The 18,035-nt window shown below is 39.6% G+C and overlaps 1 protein-coding gene across 2 annotated transcripts in view; it reads right to left on the reverse strand.

Annotated features, from left to right (window-relative positions):
• Positions 1-18,035, reverse strand: part of abca7 (ATP-binding cassette, sub-family A (ABC1), member 7) — a 30,795-nt gene that overhangs the window by 6,873 nt on the left and 5,887 nt on the right. For both annotated transcript variants that reach the window (XR_015088864.1, XM_086046262.1), the window contains exons 7-38: positions 16,283-16,480; positions 16,108-16,188; positions 15,764-15,983; positions 15,502-15,641; positions 15,291-15,407; positions 14,973-15,170; positions 14,692-14,894; positions 12,499-12,675; positions 11,796-12,018; positions 11,355-11,576; positions 11,047-11,251; positions 10,595-10,708; positions 10,138-10,309; positions 9,795-9,926; positions 9,410-9,549; positions 8,833-8,970; positions 7,788-7,945; positions 6,700-6,739; positions 6,382-6,584; positions 6,098-6,197; positions 5,549-5,691; positions 5,024-5,148; positions 4,491-4,592; positions 4,179-4,371; positions 3,403-3,494; positions 3,029-3,061; positions 2,846-2,945; positions 2,692-2,766; positions 2,438-2,601; positions 2,056-2,233; positions 1,158-1,273; positions 150-294 (exon numbers count right to left, since the gene is read on the reverse strand). Coding sequence is in view for 1 of the 2 variants with exons in the window: in XM_086046262.1 (XP_085902388.1) it covers positions 150-294; positions 1,158-1,273; positions 2,056-2,233; positions 2,438-2,601; positions 2,692-2,766; positions 2,846-2,945; positions 3,029-3,061; positions 3,403-3,494; positions 4,179-4,371; positions 4,491-4,592; positions 5,024-5,148; positions 5,549-5,691; positions 6,098-6,197; positions 6,382-6,584; positions 6,700-6,739; positions 7,788-7,945; positions 8,833-8,970; positions 9,410-9,549; positions 9,795-9,926; positions 10,138-10,309; positions 10,595-10,708; positions 11,047-11,251; positions 11,355-11,576; positions 11,796-12,018; positions 12,499-12,675; positions 14,692-14,894; positions 14,973-15,170; positions 15,291-15,407; positions 15,502-15,641; positions 15,764-15,983; positions 16,108-16,188; positions 16,283-16,480 (4,647 nt within the window). In the remaining variant the exon portion in view is untranslated. The remainder of the gene's footprint in view (positions 1-149; positions 295-1,157; positions 1,274-2,055; positions 2,234-2,437; positions 2,602-2,691; positions 2,767-2,845; positions 2,946-3,028; positions 3,062-3,402; positions 3,495-4,178; positions 4,372-4,490; positions 4,593-5,023; positions 5,149-5,548; positions 5,692-6,097; positions 6,198-6,381; positions 6,585-6,699; positions 6,740-7,787; positions 7,946-8,832; positions 8,971-9,409; positions 9,550-9,794; positions 9,927-10,137; positions 10,310-10,594; positions 10,709-11,046; positions 11,252-11,354; positions 11,577-11,795; positions 12,019-12,498; positions 12,676-14,691; positions 14,895-14,972; positions 15,171-15,290; positions 15,408-15,501; positions 15,642-15,763; positions 15,984-16,107; positions 16,189-16,282; positions 16,481-18,035) is intronic.

Below are 18,035 nucleotides of genomic sequence, written 5' to 3' on the forward strand. Positions count from 1 at the left end.
AAATTCAAACGCTTGCAATATATTAAAACTGGAAATGTAATATGTAAATTATATATTAATATATACAAGATGTCCCAGACACAGAGTCAGTTAACATCTGTATGTATGGAAGACCGCCATAAAATGAAATATTCAAGAGTGGCTTTTACCTCATCTTGAAACAATTCCAAAACAAAAGTCGCAATGCTGCCATTAATTCCAATAAAGAGGTTGACAGAGGTCATAACAATGTAGGCCGTGCTGGGAACGGTGAACACAAAGGATGCTGGATACATCAAGGGGGTGATGGACCACCTAAAGTGATTGATGATATTTACAATACAGGACATATGTATACATATACATTGATATACAACTTTTGTACCGAACTGCAATACAGTCAAAAGAGAAGGACAAAACAGTCTTTGTCATCATGGTACATACAACTCAGAACGCATTATCTTTTTGTCCGCTAGACATGCCTTGTATGACTAATACGTGAAATAAAACGTTGAGAGAATTCATGAGGCTCAAGATGATGAGAAGTGCCCCAGCTTTAAACTACAACAAAAAATACTTGCCCAAAACAGAATTGTCCATAAAGACGAAATCAACCCAAACATATTTTTTTCCAGAATATGTTCTATGCGCCTCCACTAGTCTAAACACGGCATTCTGATTAATATTGCATTTGTGGAATATGAGTTAAGCAGCAAAATGCACCCATTTTGTCCATCTCAGGGTCGGACATTTTGTCACATGCTGTCGACTGAAAATGACATCACAGTTGCTCAGGGCTCAGGTAACCACCAATCACGGCTCACCCGTTTTCTGAAGCTGAGCCGTGATTGGCTTTTACCTGAGCAACTGCGATGTCATTTTCAGTCGACAGAAAGTGGCAAAATATCCCCCCCTGAGATGGATAAAAACAGGTGCATTTTGCTTTTTATCTCATATTCCACAAAGCAATTGTAATCAGAATGCCATGTTTAGACTAGTAAAGAACATTTTGGGGTTGTCATTCGCCTTTAATGAAAGAATATAATTACAGTACAAGTATATTAAAAATGTTAGAATACATATCAGCGCCGACATGTTTCAAACCAAAGTGTGTACTGAGCTTTATTGAATTTAGGAGGGCAAGAGTGAAGATGTGTGCAAAGTCTGGCAAAACGTACCCGTAGAAGAGGAGGAGCAGGATGAGAGCTGGCAGGTTGGTCTCTGAAACGTACGCCTCCTGCTGGAAACCGATGAAGATGAGCACCACAATAATGGCCGGGACGGTGTAGTTCATCTGAAGCAATGGCAAAATAAAGAACAAAAACACAATTAACACTTTGGCCCGAATAATGACAATTTGTGTCCACCTTGCTTCATTTTTCAAAACCATTTTAGCCGTGCCAATTCAAATGTTACGAAACTTTGTTTGTCTATATGTACACTGCCGTTGAGTGTTGAAGAGTCCAGAGTGTACAGAAAATTGATGGATGTTTTCTAACAGATTATATCATTTATCAGTTTTTGGACAAGGGAGCAATTCAATCTAATAGTCTAGATACACTCAGGTCATCATGGAGATGTATTGCATTTTTAATTTAGGAAGTGGAAGCTCCCTCTGCTGGCTGTAGAAAGGCAGCACTATAAGCAATTTAAGAAAACAAAGGGGCAGAAAATACACTGAAAAAATCGTTTTTGTGGTTGGATTGCAACATGAGCGTTGTGGAATTTGAGGGATTAAGAAAATAAAAATAAATATTATTATTGTATGTTACTTAACATTTTTATGCAGGGAAAAAAATAGCTAGGTTGTTCTGATGGTTTTCCTCATGGAACATTTGGGAGAGCACCACAAGCACAAAATGAAGTTGGTGAAAGAGGCAAACAAAGATGTAAACAAGTTAGAGAAAAGAAATTGATTGCTCTGATTATTTTAAGGCAGCCAGCAGCAGTATAAAAGCAATGTTTTGTTTGATTTGCTTGGTCAATGTCTTATTTCACATACTGAATGAAGAAAAAACCATGAGGTCTGATCACATGATTGGTTTCAAGAGGAGTAGTTCTTGTATCTGTACTGACCATGTCCCAGCAGAGGTTTGCCACCCAGTAGAGGATTGGTTGGAGGCCACTGACAAACTGGAGGTGTTTGGCTTTACTAGCTCTTTCCTCAATCAGGAAAAGCACAAAGCTGGCTGGTATAAAGGACATGGCAAAGATAACACAGACAGAAATCACGATGTCCACTGAACTTGATGTCCTAAAAGCAAAAAGAGGAAAAAACACATTATCACTGGAACAATTCATTTGATCAATTCATTTCATAAAGCGTACATTCCTGCCAATCAAATAGAGAAGTAAGATAAGCAATCCATCCATCCATTATCCAAACCGCTAATGACAGTGATAATTATCTCATCCATCCAAATCCTCCATGCATAAACATAACCCATAGATTACTTACTTGGCAATTTGGCCAATCTGCTCCTTGGTGAGGTTCAGTGGGTGATTATAGGCTGTGATGCTCGCTCTTATTGGGCCATGTTGAAGTCCGGCTCTGAGTATGCCGTTGTTCACCACATTAACAAATGACACCATAGCGTGCCAGCCTTTGTTATTGAACCATAGCTGAATGCAACAGAGAGACAAGAAAAATATCTCACATAAATTAAGTCAATTCACTTGCTTGTGGTTTGGGTATGAAAAAAATAAATATACCTTGACGTTATCTTGTGGATCAAGGCGTTGCAGAAACCCAGACAGTTTGTCTAAGAATCGATTCAATTCACTGTTCTGTGAAAAATCAAAAATGTTGCAAAGCAGTGTTGAAAACGACAGACAGAATGGGGAAATAAACTAGTATACAACATACCTGCGCAACTGAGTACTGATTTTTGATCTTTGTGATTGAATCTTGGATTTTGAAGTTCTTAGGTAAAGGCCGTACGCTTCCGAGGGAGAAGCCCCCGTACCTGCAACACAGTGACTTCAGTTACTTCTACATGGCTGAAATAAGACAGGCCTTGAAAAGTGACTTTTAATCCTAGGAATTTACCTAAACTCATTTAACAACTTCTTGGCCTTCAGGCTGTAAGAGAACAGATTTTTTGGTCACATTCTATCAACACAGATTCAGAGATTCAGAGTTTAAAAGTTGTCTACAATATGAAAAAATGGCTATAAATGAACAAAAAAATGTATACACATGCTATATACCTATGAACAAAAACATCTTACATACATGATATATACCTATATAGACAGACAAGGCAGAAAGAAAGACAGAGAGACAGACAGGAAAAAGAAAGAAAGGAAGAAAAAGATAGAAAAAAAAAAAACTTATTAATGAAAAACATCTAAAGTTAACGACAATAGAAAACAAAAAGGACATCTATGTCCCGGTATCTATTGACATCTATTGATTGTTACCTCTTAAGAATTTCTGGGTAGGTCTTCACCAGGTAATCTGACATGTTATAATGTGTCAGATTTTGCAGGATGACACCAGAATACCTTGTGACCTGAAATTCCAATATTAAAATCGAATTCATCATATGGTAAGATCAGAAATCATTTGACATCATTGAAGACTCAGTGCCCATTGCTGTTGTATATATTGTTAGTGTGTTTTTCCCCAATGTCCTGTCACATTTATTTTCTAACAATTTCTTATGACACCTGAATTTCCCCTGTGGGAAGCATTAAATAATTATCTCATCTTACCGATCACTAATGCATGCAGTATTCTGTCTTTCAGTAGTATTCAATGAGGAACTACTATGCCCATAAAAATTATTTGAAAATGTTGCTCAAAAGGACAACTACTTTATGTCTGTTAACAAATCACATTTAGAACTCAGCAACCGAGTGCACTAAATCAACAAAATGTAGAGAACAGAGGAGGGGAAGAATTGTTTTTTTTATAGAATCATGCCCCATTAAGGCTGTGAGCGGTATAGAGATCACATTAGAGCAATCTCATTGGATTCATGATTCCTTTTCTGTCACAGAGTCCAACATTTTAACACAAAACATGTTCTGGACGAAAGATTTTGTTCTTTGGAATAAAATTAGCAATGGAATACCAATCAGAAAACAATTCGACAGAATGTAGCAGTATTCATGCAACTGATAGTAAGCATCAGTTGTTACTGTCAGTAAATGTTCTGTCCAGTGAGGATGTGACATGGTGACACCAATTTAACCTCTGGAGGGGGAAGCCCGCCAGCCCCTTCTGGACAGTCTGGGAGCATCTTTAGTGAATCCTCTGTGCTGCACTGACAGTCAGGTGAAGGCCTCTCCTTGGTCCACTTGCCGGTGCTGAACATTTGCCAGGTGGAGTTGGGGACCAGAGGCCGTTTGAACACACGCCCTTTTTTGGTGTCATGCTGGGGGGTCCTGCGGGAACATGTGACGATGGACACAGTTTATGCACCAATTTTAGTCCACAACAAATAGAGCAGTAGAAAGGTTCAATTACAAAATTGTTTGAGTGCTTTTACATGTTTGAATCTTACATGGTGCTTTTCTTGTTCTCCATACACTTCGTACTAAAACCTGGCAGATCCAGCAAGGCTTCCTGTAGCTTCTCCATGGCTGGATTTTTAGGAGCATCATTGCTGTAAATATGTGACCTCAGGTCAGAATAACAGTTAACAATGTGCAAAAATAAAAAAAAAAAATACTGATAATGAGGAGGTTAAGTAGTGCTAGATAAAAATATGACTAGCAATGTTTTAAAAATCAGGTTGTCAGCCACACACACAGAAATACAAGTGTCATATACCCGTATCCCAAAATACAGTACAAAATGCAGTTTATTAAGACTTGTGAAAATTATTTCGGTACCATAGCACGGTAGGTATCCCCAAAAAGTGGGATCAGTTCATTTTGGTACTGATCACACTTTTGACAACGAAATAGTGAACAACGGTATACTTTCTATAACAGTATGAAGTAGCAAATTACTACCGACAACTTTGTCCCACCCGCAGCGCCTTTAAAGTAAGCAAGCAAGTCCAGAGCAAATTGAGTGTGTATTTAAGTGTACCTGAAGAAGGTGTACTGTTCTCCATACATGCAAGGCTGGAGCTCCAGGGCCGGGTACTTCCCAAATTTTGGTATAACACGACTGACAAACAAAGCGGCCAGCACAAACACAGCAGGCAGCACGATCTGTAGCACAAAATTGCTGCAATTTAGAGAGACCACATATTTAGTTTCCCTCCCACATGCTTGAAACATATTTAAAAAAAACACATATTAAACACATTGTGAATGTATTTGAACACAAACAATTGCAATCATAATGTGCGTATTGCAAAGTAGGAGGGACCGTTTGGGGCGGCATGTGACCTTGGCAAGATATGAGTGTGGTTGAGAGCTGTAGCAAGGTGTGCTCACTGCATTCTACAGTTCATCAATCCCACATGTGAGGGCAATCAAAATTCTACAACCAAAAATATTGCTTTTGCCAATTGCTTAAAAAACGACATACAGCGGGAAAACGCTTGTTTTGAATTCATGAGTGACACAGGTCCCTAATAGACATGCACATTTCTCCTGCTGTTATCACCTGAGCAAAGAGGGCTCGGCGACTTCTGCGAACATACAGCCATCGTTTGATGAAGAGAGCTCTCAGCTGATGCCAGGTCAGTCTCCTTCCAGTCAGGGTGGTACTTTGGTCAAGTTCACTTAGTTGGTCTGCATCCTGAGGTTCTGTGACAAAATATTGTAGGAGCTTGTTAGGGACTGGTAAGCAATTATTTTTCTCCGTCCAAGCATGTTTTAGGTTATGAAATACTTTAGACGTTTAATGGCGAGCTCATGGGCGGTAATGTTGTGGCAATTATGTTTTTTGTCTTTAATATTGGTCAACTATGGGCATGTGAAGCCCTTTGAGACTTTCTTGTGATTAAAGGCTATATAAAGAAATTTGACAAATTGACATGTCATTGAACAACTAAAAGGTAGGTAACTCTAACTAAACATCCAAATATATTGTTCTCTCTTTTTTTGTTTGGTTTTAAATTATATTGTTCTGTTGTCAAACAGGCTGCTCACAACCCCTAAACCTCCTGGGAGCAGTACAGGAAATAAAAGCAGTCAGAGGAAGCACCGACACCTATCTTGGGCTCTTCTTCATGTTGCGACCGCTGAGGATGATCAGCCTGTAGCTCTGGTTCCGCTTTATCCTCACTTTCCTCCACCACTCGTAGAAAGATCTACAAATATATTAATCTTGTTCACACACTGAAATAGTACTTCAAAGGTCTAGGAAATCCAAGCTTTTCGGCAAGAAAGTCTATATAAATCACTTATTTTCCTTAGGATATGGGTTATAGCACCATCTGTTGGTTTGGCATGCGTATGATAGCCTGCAAATTTATTTTCATGAGATTTGCTTACGTCCTCCAGTTTACTGTCAGACAGGCCATAGCTGATAATTCCAATCTTGTTTAGATTCTGATCCAGTTCGGACAGGAAGACAGCCAGGCGGCTGTTCTTGGAGGCTTCCTGGGGTAGATTTAACACCGCCTCACGCCCTGACTCCTCTACCAGCCTGGAATCAGGAAAGTGGCGCTGTGCCAGGGACAGCAGTGCTTCCATGTCTACCAGAAAGAGGTCAATCAGCACATAGATCAAGATTACAAAAAAAAATCAGCATAATTACAATCAGTACAAATGTCAAGATGAGAAAACTATTATAATCTAACTGTAGCTTGCCTGTGTCTCCATTACAGGATCCGGGTATGTCTCCAGTTTGCTGAAACATATTATTTTACATTACATTAAATGTTTTCACATATCATTTTCAGTGTCAATCAAAACCAAACACGATTATCTTTGCAAAGGCAGAATTTTAAATACAGATCTCTTTTTCAGTAGCTATCTTTAAGACCCTGTGTTAAGTGAATTCAATGATTTGTTTGCAAATACATTATACATGTTTGAAGATACATTAATTGCAAAGTGGAAAAGTGTGCTGTGGTCTCACGAGTACACATTTAAATTTGTTTTAGGAAATCAAGGACATCATGCACTCTAAAAACAATTGGGTTAAAAATAACACAATTTGGGGTAAAAAATGGACCAATCCACTATTTGGGTCAATTTGACCCACTTTGTTGCATTTTGTTTTGTACAAAACAGTCCAATTTTTGGGGTTGTTTTGTTCAAAGCTGCATATTTTGGGGGTTGTTTTCTGCAAAAAAAAAACCCAGAAAGTTTGGTCAAATTGACCCAAGTAGTGGTTCGGTCCATTTTTGATCCCAAATTGTGTTATTTTTAACACAACTGTTTTTAGAGTGTGTCCTCCCGGCCAAAGAGGAAAAGGACCTACTGGACTGTTATCAGCACAAAATTTCAAAGCCAGCATCTGTGATGGTATAGGGGTGAGTACAGTAAGTGCTCATGGCATGGGTAACTTGCACACCTGCGAAAGCACCATTACTGCTGAAAAGTACATACATGTTTTGGAGCAACACATGCTGCTATCCAAGCAAGGTATTTTACAGGGAAGACCTTGACCTGGGAACGTCTTTTAAAGGGAGAGAGGGATGGATGGATGGATGGATGGATGGATGGATGGATGGATGGATGGATGGATGGATGGATGGATGGATGGATGGATGGATGGATGGATGGATGGATGGATGGATGGATAGATAGATAGATAGATAGATAGATAGATAGATAGATAGATAGATAGATAGATAGATAGATAGATAGATAGATAGATAGATAGATAGACACCTTGGTGAGAAAATGCAGCGGGTTGGCACAGACACTGTTACTGATAGTGATGTTGATACCTTTTTGACAACAGTCAGGGAGTAGCCAGATCCCAGTTTAGATTTAAGAAAAAGTAATGATCCGCAGCAGCACAGCCTTCCGTGGGAGATAATGGCGATGCGATCACCAAGTAGTTCGGCCTCGTCCATGTAATGAGTGGAGAGGATTATGGTTCGGTCTAACCAAGAAAAAAAACACATTCAGTGTATTATGGTGGCTGATAATGTAACTCCCTCCCTCATGGTCCAAACATTAGCCGTTATTATAATTCTGAAGTTATAAAGAAGGAAAAGAAAAATAATCCCCCTAATACGCCTCAGTGTTCATTTTCGGCTTGTTTTCCTATTCTTTTGGGCAAATTTTGGAAAGCCAACATTGTCATGTCCTGTCCTTTATGTTAAGTTCTCAAACAACGTTTTGTTTTTTTTGTTTTCAAATTTCCTGAAAAGTTCTCACTATGGAGGTGGGGGTATTTCGCCCGACAGCGACAATTAATGAATAAATACTCCAACTTCATAGTATAGTACATTCCTTTGTCTACACTGGCTATACTAGGACTTTGGTGTCCAGTTCTGCCGGTGATGTCACATGAAGAGCGTATTCAATTTTAGCAGTGAACAAGAGGGGGAACTTTACAGATTGCTCCAAAATGGATTGAAATCGAAAATGCTGCCACTTTGATTTTTCTTGGGGGAAAAACTGCATAAAGTAAACTTAGTAGTGAAAAATAGACCATCTTGAGGCTACACAGTAAATTTCATAGAGTACATTTTACTGTATTTGGTCCCAGTAAAAATTTGAGCGTAAAATACTCAGTGTAAAATTTACTCTGAGAATTTTACTCTCAAATTTTACTGTTTACAGGGACCAAATGTAGTATTTTTAGAGTAAAATCTACTCTACAAAATGTTCAGTGTAAGACAACATTTTCACTCCCTCCAGAATATTGTGATCCAATTGTACAAATTTAAATGTTTGGACCAATGTTATTTTCTCTATTCCACAGACCACCTTTTAAAGCAAATTAATAATAGCATGCACCTAAAACTAACAATTCCAGTTCACCTTTGCGGTATTTCATCAACAAGTCCCAAATGCCCCGCCGGGAGTACGGGTCCACCCCTGCTGTAGGTTCATCCAAAACTACCACCTTGGAGCCTCCAACAAATGCTATTGCCACCGACAGCTTCCTCTTCATACCACCTAGTGACGATAAAAGCAAGAGTAAAGGTAGACTATGCAATTTTCCCCCCCAAAAGACAAAGCTTGTCATATTTGTTAAAACTGTCATTATGACCTGATGCAAGTACATGTAATTGATGTGTGATGGGTTGTTTTTCCCAAGGCTCAATATCATTTCTTTATATAGCCCTTAATCACAGGAAAGTCTCAAAGGGCTTCACATATGCACCAGATCATATACACGACATCCCCTGATCTTAACCCCCAGGGGGACAAGGAAAAACTAAAAAAAAATATCTGGGGAAAAGTGAGAAACCCTGAGAAGGGACCAAAAACCTTGATAAGGGATCTTCTGACAGTTTTAACAATATGACTTCTATTTTTTTAATGGTAAAATGGCAAGCTCCCCCTTTTAAGCTTTGCAGCGAGGAGTATTTTTTTCCATACTGTATGAGCTCACCAGAGAGGGTTTTAGTCTGTTCATGACGTTTGTGAAGAAGTCCAACTTCTTCAAGCCAAGAGTCAAGCTGGGCCTTCACCTCTTCTCTAGACATACCTTTCAGACGTCCATAAAACCATACATGCTCCTCCACTGTTAGACTGTAGCAGAGAGACAGACAATAAGAACATAGTGATTACCGTGATCAAATCAAGGGGTGTGGGCTTTTGAGTGTCATTTCTGACTGAAACAAAAACTCACTTCAAACTTTACAAAAAAACTTTTGAACATTTGCTCTTTTAACTTTTGAATGTGCATGTCCAACTGTTCAGTACTTTTTGCACAACTTTTTCACATCTAATTTTAGGGTCAGTGAATGATGTAGCATAAGCAATACAATTCTTACACGTCAAACAGGACATTATATTGTGGACAAACGCCTAGAGTCCTTCGGATGGTGTCCACGTCGTAGCGGATGTCCATCCCTTTAATGTGCACCGTGCCCGAGGTAGGTGGGAACAGACCTGTCATTACAGATCTGGCATACAAGAAAACATGCTCATTTTTTATGATTAGTACAGATTCTGCAACAGTAAAAAATGAAAAAAAAAACAGTATCCAAATTGAAATCAATGATATGATACTAATTGTGTAACACAGCAAATAAATACAAATTTAAGAGTGTACTTTCTTATACACATGGCTTCAACTTTAAATCTGAAGCAATTCAAAACTCAATCTGCTCGTACATGGTAGTAGTTTTTCCCGCTCCATTGTGACCCAGAAACGAGGTGATCTGCCCCTCGTAGAACTTCAGGTTGAGGTGGTTGACAGCCATCTTGGCTCCTTTCTTGTAGATTTTCACCAGGTTACTTATGCTGACGCCAAGGAGCAGGTTACTTGGGTCTGCTTCAATGCGATCTACATACACAAAATAGCGATGAACAGACCATAAACCGTTTCGCTCAACAAACAATGCAAATGTTAAAATGGCAATATTTGAAAGAAAGTATGCTGTGACTTCTGCAATTAAAAGTGTAGCTACCTGCCAATGAAGATGAATCCGTAAGTATTTTTAACAGTACTGTATAGCGCTCTGGACATCACGTGACTGATCCCCGTGTGCATTTGTTTACGCAGTCATGCTGGCAGGCAAAATAAATGAAGGAAACAAAGGCACGTATGTGCAGCAGCTTTTAGTCTTACCTTTACCCTGCTCCATTGGAGCAGAGGGGATTCGAATGTCATCCTCCAGTGGAATTCCTTTCCAGTAGTTGATATGAAAGAGGAAGTACCACGGTCGGGGAATGCCATATTCACCTGAAGGACACACATTGTCATGAGTTATCGTCCTAAAAATATCAAAACAAATCACATCAATTTTTGTCATAGTATACAATGCTTGGTGAAATGGCTACAGTAAACAAAAACCATCCATACCTTAAAAGGTTTGATTATAGTGTGTTGTGCACAACTGACACATTTTATGACAATCCATCTATATAATACGGATGAAGCCAAAATCCTCTGCTAAGAGGTTTACTCAACTAAAGTATGTACTTCATGTTTATGTCTTTCAATATTATTTAACATTTGTTTCATTTGCATTTGGCAAAATGAGTGTTTGTACAGAAAAGAAAAGTAAAACGCAATCATACCAGGGAACACCACTTCGATGTACCAAGCTGCCACCGCATAGATGAAGGCATCCACATAAAGCATCGCTATAGATGTAGCGAAGTTATATGAATCGCCCTCCACTGGACTGGACACCAGATTGGACCACTGGATCCCAACGCCTTGCTCCTCGTATTGAGAGAAATACTCACAGCCAAACCCAAAGGCCACAGGAGACAGGAAGCTCTGAGAAAATAATTTTATATCCAAACAATGTTGTTTTGAAGTACTAAACGATGTATTCAGCATATTGAATTGAGACAAAGATGTTCAAATTACTTTCACTTACAGAAACAACTTTAATGGTGGTGGTGGCGCGGTCTCGCCATGCCACAAACAGTACATATGGAAGATAGAGGCTAAAGTATATGAGCCCCCCACATGCGGCAGCCATGTTGGCCTTGGAGAAGAAAGTACTGATGAGGAAGCACTGCATGATAGTTGCAGTGGCAAATGCCATCAGGAAAAAAAATATGACAACCACGTTGCTGTATGGCAGGATCTCACCCCACTAGAGACAAGGAAAGGGAAATGTGTTATAAAAACACAAAAGTTCATTCTAAAATACAAAATATAAATGGGCAAAAAGTATTGAATCTTGGCCATAATTACACTGAACATACTGCTTCTAAGACTTAACAATAGATTTCAGATTTTAGCCTGTCACTTCTATTGCAGTGTGTTATTCTTGTCTAATACATTTGATGCATTGAATGAGATTAGTTCTTGCCTTGAGCACACCAATAAGGAGGAGAGAAGAAACCAGGAAAGGCACAAGACTGCTGATGAACCAGCTGAGCCACAGTGTTCCTGTACTCAGACCCATAATTTTCATGGTTTCTTTCAGCCTGGCTTCCTTCTCGTAAACCACACCCTTAATGATTACCGCCACGGAATAGATCCAGGCCAGGGTCAGGAAGAGCGGCAGGGTGCGATTCAACACTCGAAGAAAACTGTGAGAATCAGAACCAATTTTAATTGGGGAAAGGGTTGTCAAACTATTGTGAAATAACAAGAACCTAACCCTGAATGAGTTGAATAAAGTACACCGACCAACCAGAACAACATGACCACTTACACCACTGACTTACACTAATACAAAAGCGGTGCGGAAATTACATTCCTTTAAAAAGATAAAAATGCACAGTTTTGATTGACAAAGACACAAGACAAGGCATAATAATGGATCCGAAATATTAAATACTTCTCAGTGTAATGCAGTACCATTTTAGACCACAATAACAAAAGTGTCAATAAAAACTGGGCAATATTACATTTGTAAAGATATAATCTTGAGACAGTTTAAGTATTGCATCTGCTCAGACTATCATCATGTTGTGGAATGTTGTTATGCGTGAACCTTTCAGCTCAAAGCAAATGTGTAGAACTGGTTTGAACTGCAACATACTGAGTTTTGATACTGCATGACTTACATATCATCCACAAAACAGGGGTATGGCATTTGCTGTATGTAGAGGCCAATGTTTTGTTGTGCTTTTGTGAGAATACGGGACACGGCCTTCTCCACCAGGTCCTGAACATATACAAAGCCTCCTCGAATGTAGCGCATGTCGTTGATTGGATCAGCTGCCGGACCAGGTCCCCAAAAGCTGGAGAAAAAAACTCCATGAACAATAAGCACGCACAGGTATCATAAAAAAATCTTTGATGCTAAAATTTGGGAGAAAATGAGACAAGCTACAAAAATCCATCCAAAAAAGGGGTTAGAATGTGGCTAAAGACCATGTACAGTCAATTCAGAAACTTACAGATACATCTAAAAAAAAAAAAAAAGACATGAATGTTGTAAAAAATCTATATATTTTTTGTCAGTCAATTCATCAGATTGAAATATTTCAAGCTTTTCTTTCTTGTCATTTTGATGATTATGGCTTACATATCCCAGAATTTCAAAAAAATAATTAGAATATTGGGGAAAAAGTTGAATACTGGAAACTCATGGTGCAAAGTTTCCTGAGCCTTTAAACATTCTTCAGACTGGCTCTTTACGCTACACAATTATGGGGCAGACTGCTGACTTGACAGCTGTCCAGAAGACAAGTCATCGACACTCTTCACAAGGAGTCACAAAGGTCATTGCCAAAGAAGCTGGTTGTTCACAGAGTGCAGTATCCAAGCATTGTCAAAGAAAATTGAGTGGAAGGAAAAAATGTGGTTGGAAAAGGTGCACAAGTGACAGGGATAACTGCAGCCTTGATTCATACAAAAGGAGGCCCAAAAACAGATTGAATACACAGAAACATACATACAGCAGTGGCGGAGCTAGACTTTTATCCTTGATTTGGCCAGGGGGTGGCCAATGCTATTTCGGGGGGGTCCACAGACTATAACAATAAATTTGTTTCTCGACTTATCAATTGCAATCGGAGTGTCAAATGTTGAAAGGTAAATATCAAGCACACAGGAGATTAGATTTATAGCACCAATTACTGTACAGGAGGAATTTATGCTACGTTCACATCAATCGCGGATGAAGTGTTCTGTGTCGCCTCATTCGCTCGCGTTTGACCGCGGGAAATTTGAAACCTGACGGTGCCGTGATATGTCAATCATCTGGGGTGGCACCTGGGGGGTCCAATCAGATTTCATGGGGATCCAGTGCTACCCCGGCCTCCCCTCTGGCTCCGCCGCTGACATACAGTACTTCTCGGAAGTGCTGACAACATTTTTTGATTGACCTTATGTGATACTCTACATACCTAAAACACTTTATTTTAGATTTTCATTATCTGTAAACCATAATTGTCCAAATTACAAGAACGAAAAGTTTTTAGTCTACAATGCATCTGAAAAATATTGCGATCTCTTCACTTTTTCCACGTTTTGTTGTTACAGCCTCATTCCAAAATACAATGAATTGATTTTTGTCCTCAAAATTTTACACACAACACCCCAGATTGGCAATGTGATTTTTTTTGGGGGGGGGGAATGATTAAAAATAGTAGACCTCCAGGACAGTATTGTGTCGAGGCACAAGTCTGGCGAAAGGTACAGAACAGTTTCTGCTGCTTTGAAAGTTCCAATGAACGGAATGGTCTTCATCATTCGTAAATGGAATAAGTACCAAACCAACAGGACTCTTTCAAGAGCTGGCCGCTTGTCTAAAATGAGCCATCGAGGAAGAAGAGTCGGGAATATGACCAAGAACCTGATGTCCACTTTGTCAGAGCTCTAGCATTCCTTTGTAGAGAGAGGAGAACCTACCAGAAGGACAACCATCTCTGTAACACTCCACCAATCAGGCCTGTATGGTAGCGTGGCCAGACAGAAGCCATTACTTAGTAAATGGCAAGTGGTAGCCCGCCTGGAGTTTGCCACAAGACGCCTGAAGGACTCTCAGACCATGAGAAAGAAAATTCTGGATGGGTGGTGGTTTGACCGTATTCAATGGACGTCCATAGCTTTGGAGTGGAGGAAACGACTTGAACTTTGGGATTTTGAAGCCTTATTTTATATACATGGTACATAGTTTTTTTTTTAATCATTTGAATTGAGGAGAGTTGTTAACGGTTTTCCATGTGGTGTTAAATTTAGAAGAACTTATTTTCACTTTACAGTGACGATTCATGATCTGGCACAAGCATTGTCAAAAAGTATTAGACTACCTGTCTTTGATTTTATCAGTGCGGGTAACTTCATCAATGTCCATTCGGATCTTGTAGGTGACGTTGGGTGGCAGCTCAGCAGAAGAAGTGGGGAGGTCAAACACTACACCCGCCCAAAACTGTTCGCCTTGAAGGAGCTCCAAAGCTCTACTGACCAGCTGACCTTCATCCGCCAGGCCCTCCAACATGTTGATGAAAAAACACTGTTGGAGACGAGGGGAGACATTTAGGTGTGCACTTGCTCAGGTGATTAACTTCAACTTGCATTGGAAGATGTAAACCTCAGTGACTTGTGCAAGATAGGGGATGGTGTAATTGATGTCATTGTAGATGTCCCGCCAGGTTGAACTTTCTCCAGGCCTCCTCGGTACATCTGGTCGACGACTGGACAAAAAATGAGCCAACCCTGCGGCTGTCCATTTTGTGTTTTCCAGTTGCTTGTTGACTTGTGTAATTACACTGGGCAGCTGAAGCAACCCCTGCCACCACCATGCACACAGACACGCACACGCATGACTAAAACTGCCACAAACGTTTTGACATGAATAACTAAAATGACAAAATTCCATGAACGGATTAATATCTACGGGGAGTCGGACCTGCAATATTGGAATCTCCACTCTAGTCTCCATGTTTCTTTTAATTTCTGGCCCCACCTCCAACCAAGCCTTATTCAGGTCCTTGAAGATCTGCAGGTCTTGAAAAGTCTTGTTCACCTTCAAATGATGGATATAATGGATTCAGTTCAAATATATGCATTCAAATTGTCGATTTGGCTCAGGTAATTCTAAAACGGTATGATGAGTTTACCTCTTGCATAACTTGTTGAACTGCAGGCGTGTTTGGTGCGTACAGCAATTTTCCACTGACAATAGGTTTAATTGCTCGCCATACATAACGTAACATGGGACTGCCCTCTAAACCTTGAATCAAGCTCTGGCAGAGAGAAGCTTTGAGAGAGGGAAATTTGGTCAGAAGTTTGAGCAAAACAAAAAAAAATTAAATGATCACGACACTACCAACACACACGTGAGAAAATGTCACTTCAGGTTCAGTTGAATCTAACACTTACTGGTTTGACCGATGGGGCTGACGTTCATGTCTTGAAAGTTGTTTGTCTCCGTGGCAGACTTGTTATTTTCATCTTCATACAATGATGGGATTTGTTTATTGCCAATCGCAGAGGAATTACACATGATCCTTGAGAATGCCTGGAAACTCTCCCTGGGTTGAGTCCCATGTAACAGGCTGAGTTCCTTATTCATATCAGAGAAGCTGGAGATTGACGAGTACTGAGGGGAGGTCGAGGAGTAAGAGTATGGGGTGGGGGGTGCCAAAGCAACAAAGAGGGAAGGAAAGACATGAATCGATGTAAGGGGAATATTCCTGTGCAGTTATGTCGGCATGGGCTCTTACAAAATTCAGGATGTCCGTAAACTGAGTGGAAACTGAGCTGATAGGTAGCAGGAGGAGAACCAGTGCCAAAGGGTTGATAGACTAGATGGAAAACAATAAATACCTTGAATACTGTGTTATATTTATGAATGTACTATAAGTAATCATTTGCATTTTATTTTTCACTTTTTCCCACCCTGAAATTTGTGACGAGCTTGGTTGTGTCCAACTCAGAGAGAAAGAGGCGGTGGGCCTCCTGAATGATGTCATCAGGCAGCGCACACAGCTGCTGTTGCAGGTCATTCCCTTGGTCCACAATCAGAAACTGTCTAAATTTGGTCTCATCACATAGCAAATTCTTAATGTGCGGCTCAGGTCCTGCCAAAGAGAGAGGCTAGATGGAGGAATAAAAAAAGGTGTTAAGGTGACTATCCATAACATTAGCAACGTTGGGGAGAGAAAAAGTATTTTGCACTTCAAACGCCTCTAAAAACCCTCACAACAGATACATTCACAAGAAACATTTGCCGACTTAAGTACATGACCTATTCTAAAGCCTGCATCGCTCTTTTCATGGATGTTTGATTTGAGCTCTTTATGTCAAGTTTTCAGGGCCAGTGACGCAGTTTGAAACATAAGGAGCCTACTTGGCACACACCTAGAAATTTCGGCCCGTATGAGCTTATTCGTGGATATTTTGAGTTTAAACTTGTCAGCTAATCACAGAAGGAGTTCTCCAAAAAGCAGACATCATTAAAGGATCAATTGTAGCTATGTGGAAATCTGTACAACAACGTAACCGTTGACGGAAAATGTAGCCTTTATGGGTGAGTACTGACACGCCTTTCACATTTCCGTATATTGCTTGAAATCTATAGCAACAGATAATAATCAAAATGTAATTATCACTGAGTTTTCAGCTTGGGGTTGAACATAGAAACGAGTAATCAAAAAGCACGAACCCCTCTAAAATACACAAAATAATATATGTGGTGGTGTCTATCTCCTTCTTGCTGTTTATTGATTATGAATCAATTAGCTCCTGCAATATACAAAAGCTTATCTTGCTGGGGTCCATCCAAGTGAAAATCAAAACAATACAAAACAGATTGATGGCACCTTTTATATGTAAAAACTTAATAAAATTTGATACTACTAAGATATGAAGAGGGTTGCTGTTTTTGTTGTCTCAAATAATTTATGGCACCTTCAAGAAAAACAAGAAAAGAGCATGTATAGTGGGTCATCTTGCTTTAATGATTAATATGTTCATGCAAGCGAACAACTGTGTGTTTGCCAATTAAAACACTTAGATTGTATGAAATAATTAATAAACAGCCAATTGCAGGAACACAAATTCTTCATGTTAACATTTTGTTCAAAAGGGAAGTCAACCCAAACATTTTTTCAAGAATATGTTCTATGTAGGCCCACTAGCTGAAACAAGGCATTCTGATAAATATTGCATTTGTGGAATAAGAGTTAATCCACCCGTTTTTCGCCATCTCCGGGGGCGGCCATTTTGTCACTTCTGTCGACTGAAAATTATATCACAACTGTTCGGGGCTCAGGTAACGACCAATCACGGCTGACCCGTTTTCTGGAGCTAAGCCGCGATTGGTCGTTACCTGAGCCCCGAACAGTTGTGATATAATTTTCAGTCGACAGAAGTGACAAAATGGCCACCGCCTGATATGGCTAAAAATGGGTGGATTTGGCTGCTTTACTCTTATTCCACAAATGAAATATTAATCAGAATGCCTTGTTTCAACTAGTTTGCCTGCATAGAACATATTCGTGAAAAAAAATATGTTTGGGTTAACCTTCGGTTTCAGCCTTTACCTGAAAATTCAAGATATACTGTATATAATAGCTTTCTATCCCAAACACAAATTACTAGTACCAGTTTGTGCAGACCAAGCTGACAGAAAAATTAGGGTTGGTATCAA

The sequence above is a fragment of the Filicampus tigris genome, chromosome 12 (genome assembly GCF_054856515.1).
Source record: "Filicampus tigris isolate MCC_2025a chromosome 12, RoL_Ftig_1.0, whole genome shotgun sequence".
In the NCBI taxonomy this organism is placed as follows: Eukaryota; Metazoa; Chordata; class Actinopteri; order Syngnathiformes; family Syngnathidae; genus Filicampus; species Filicampus tigris.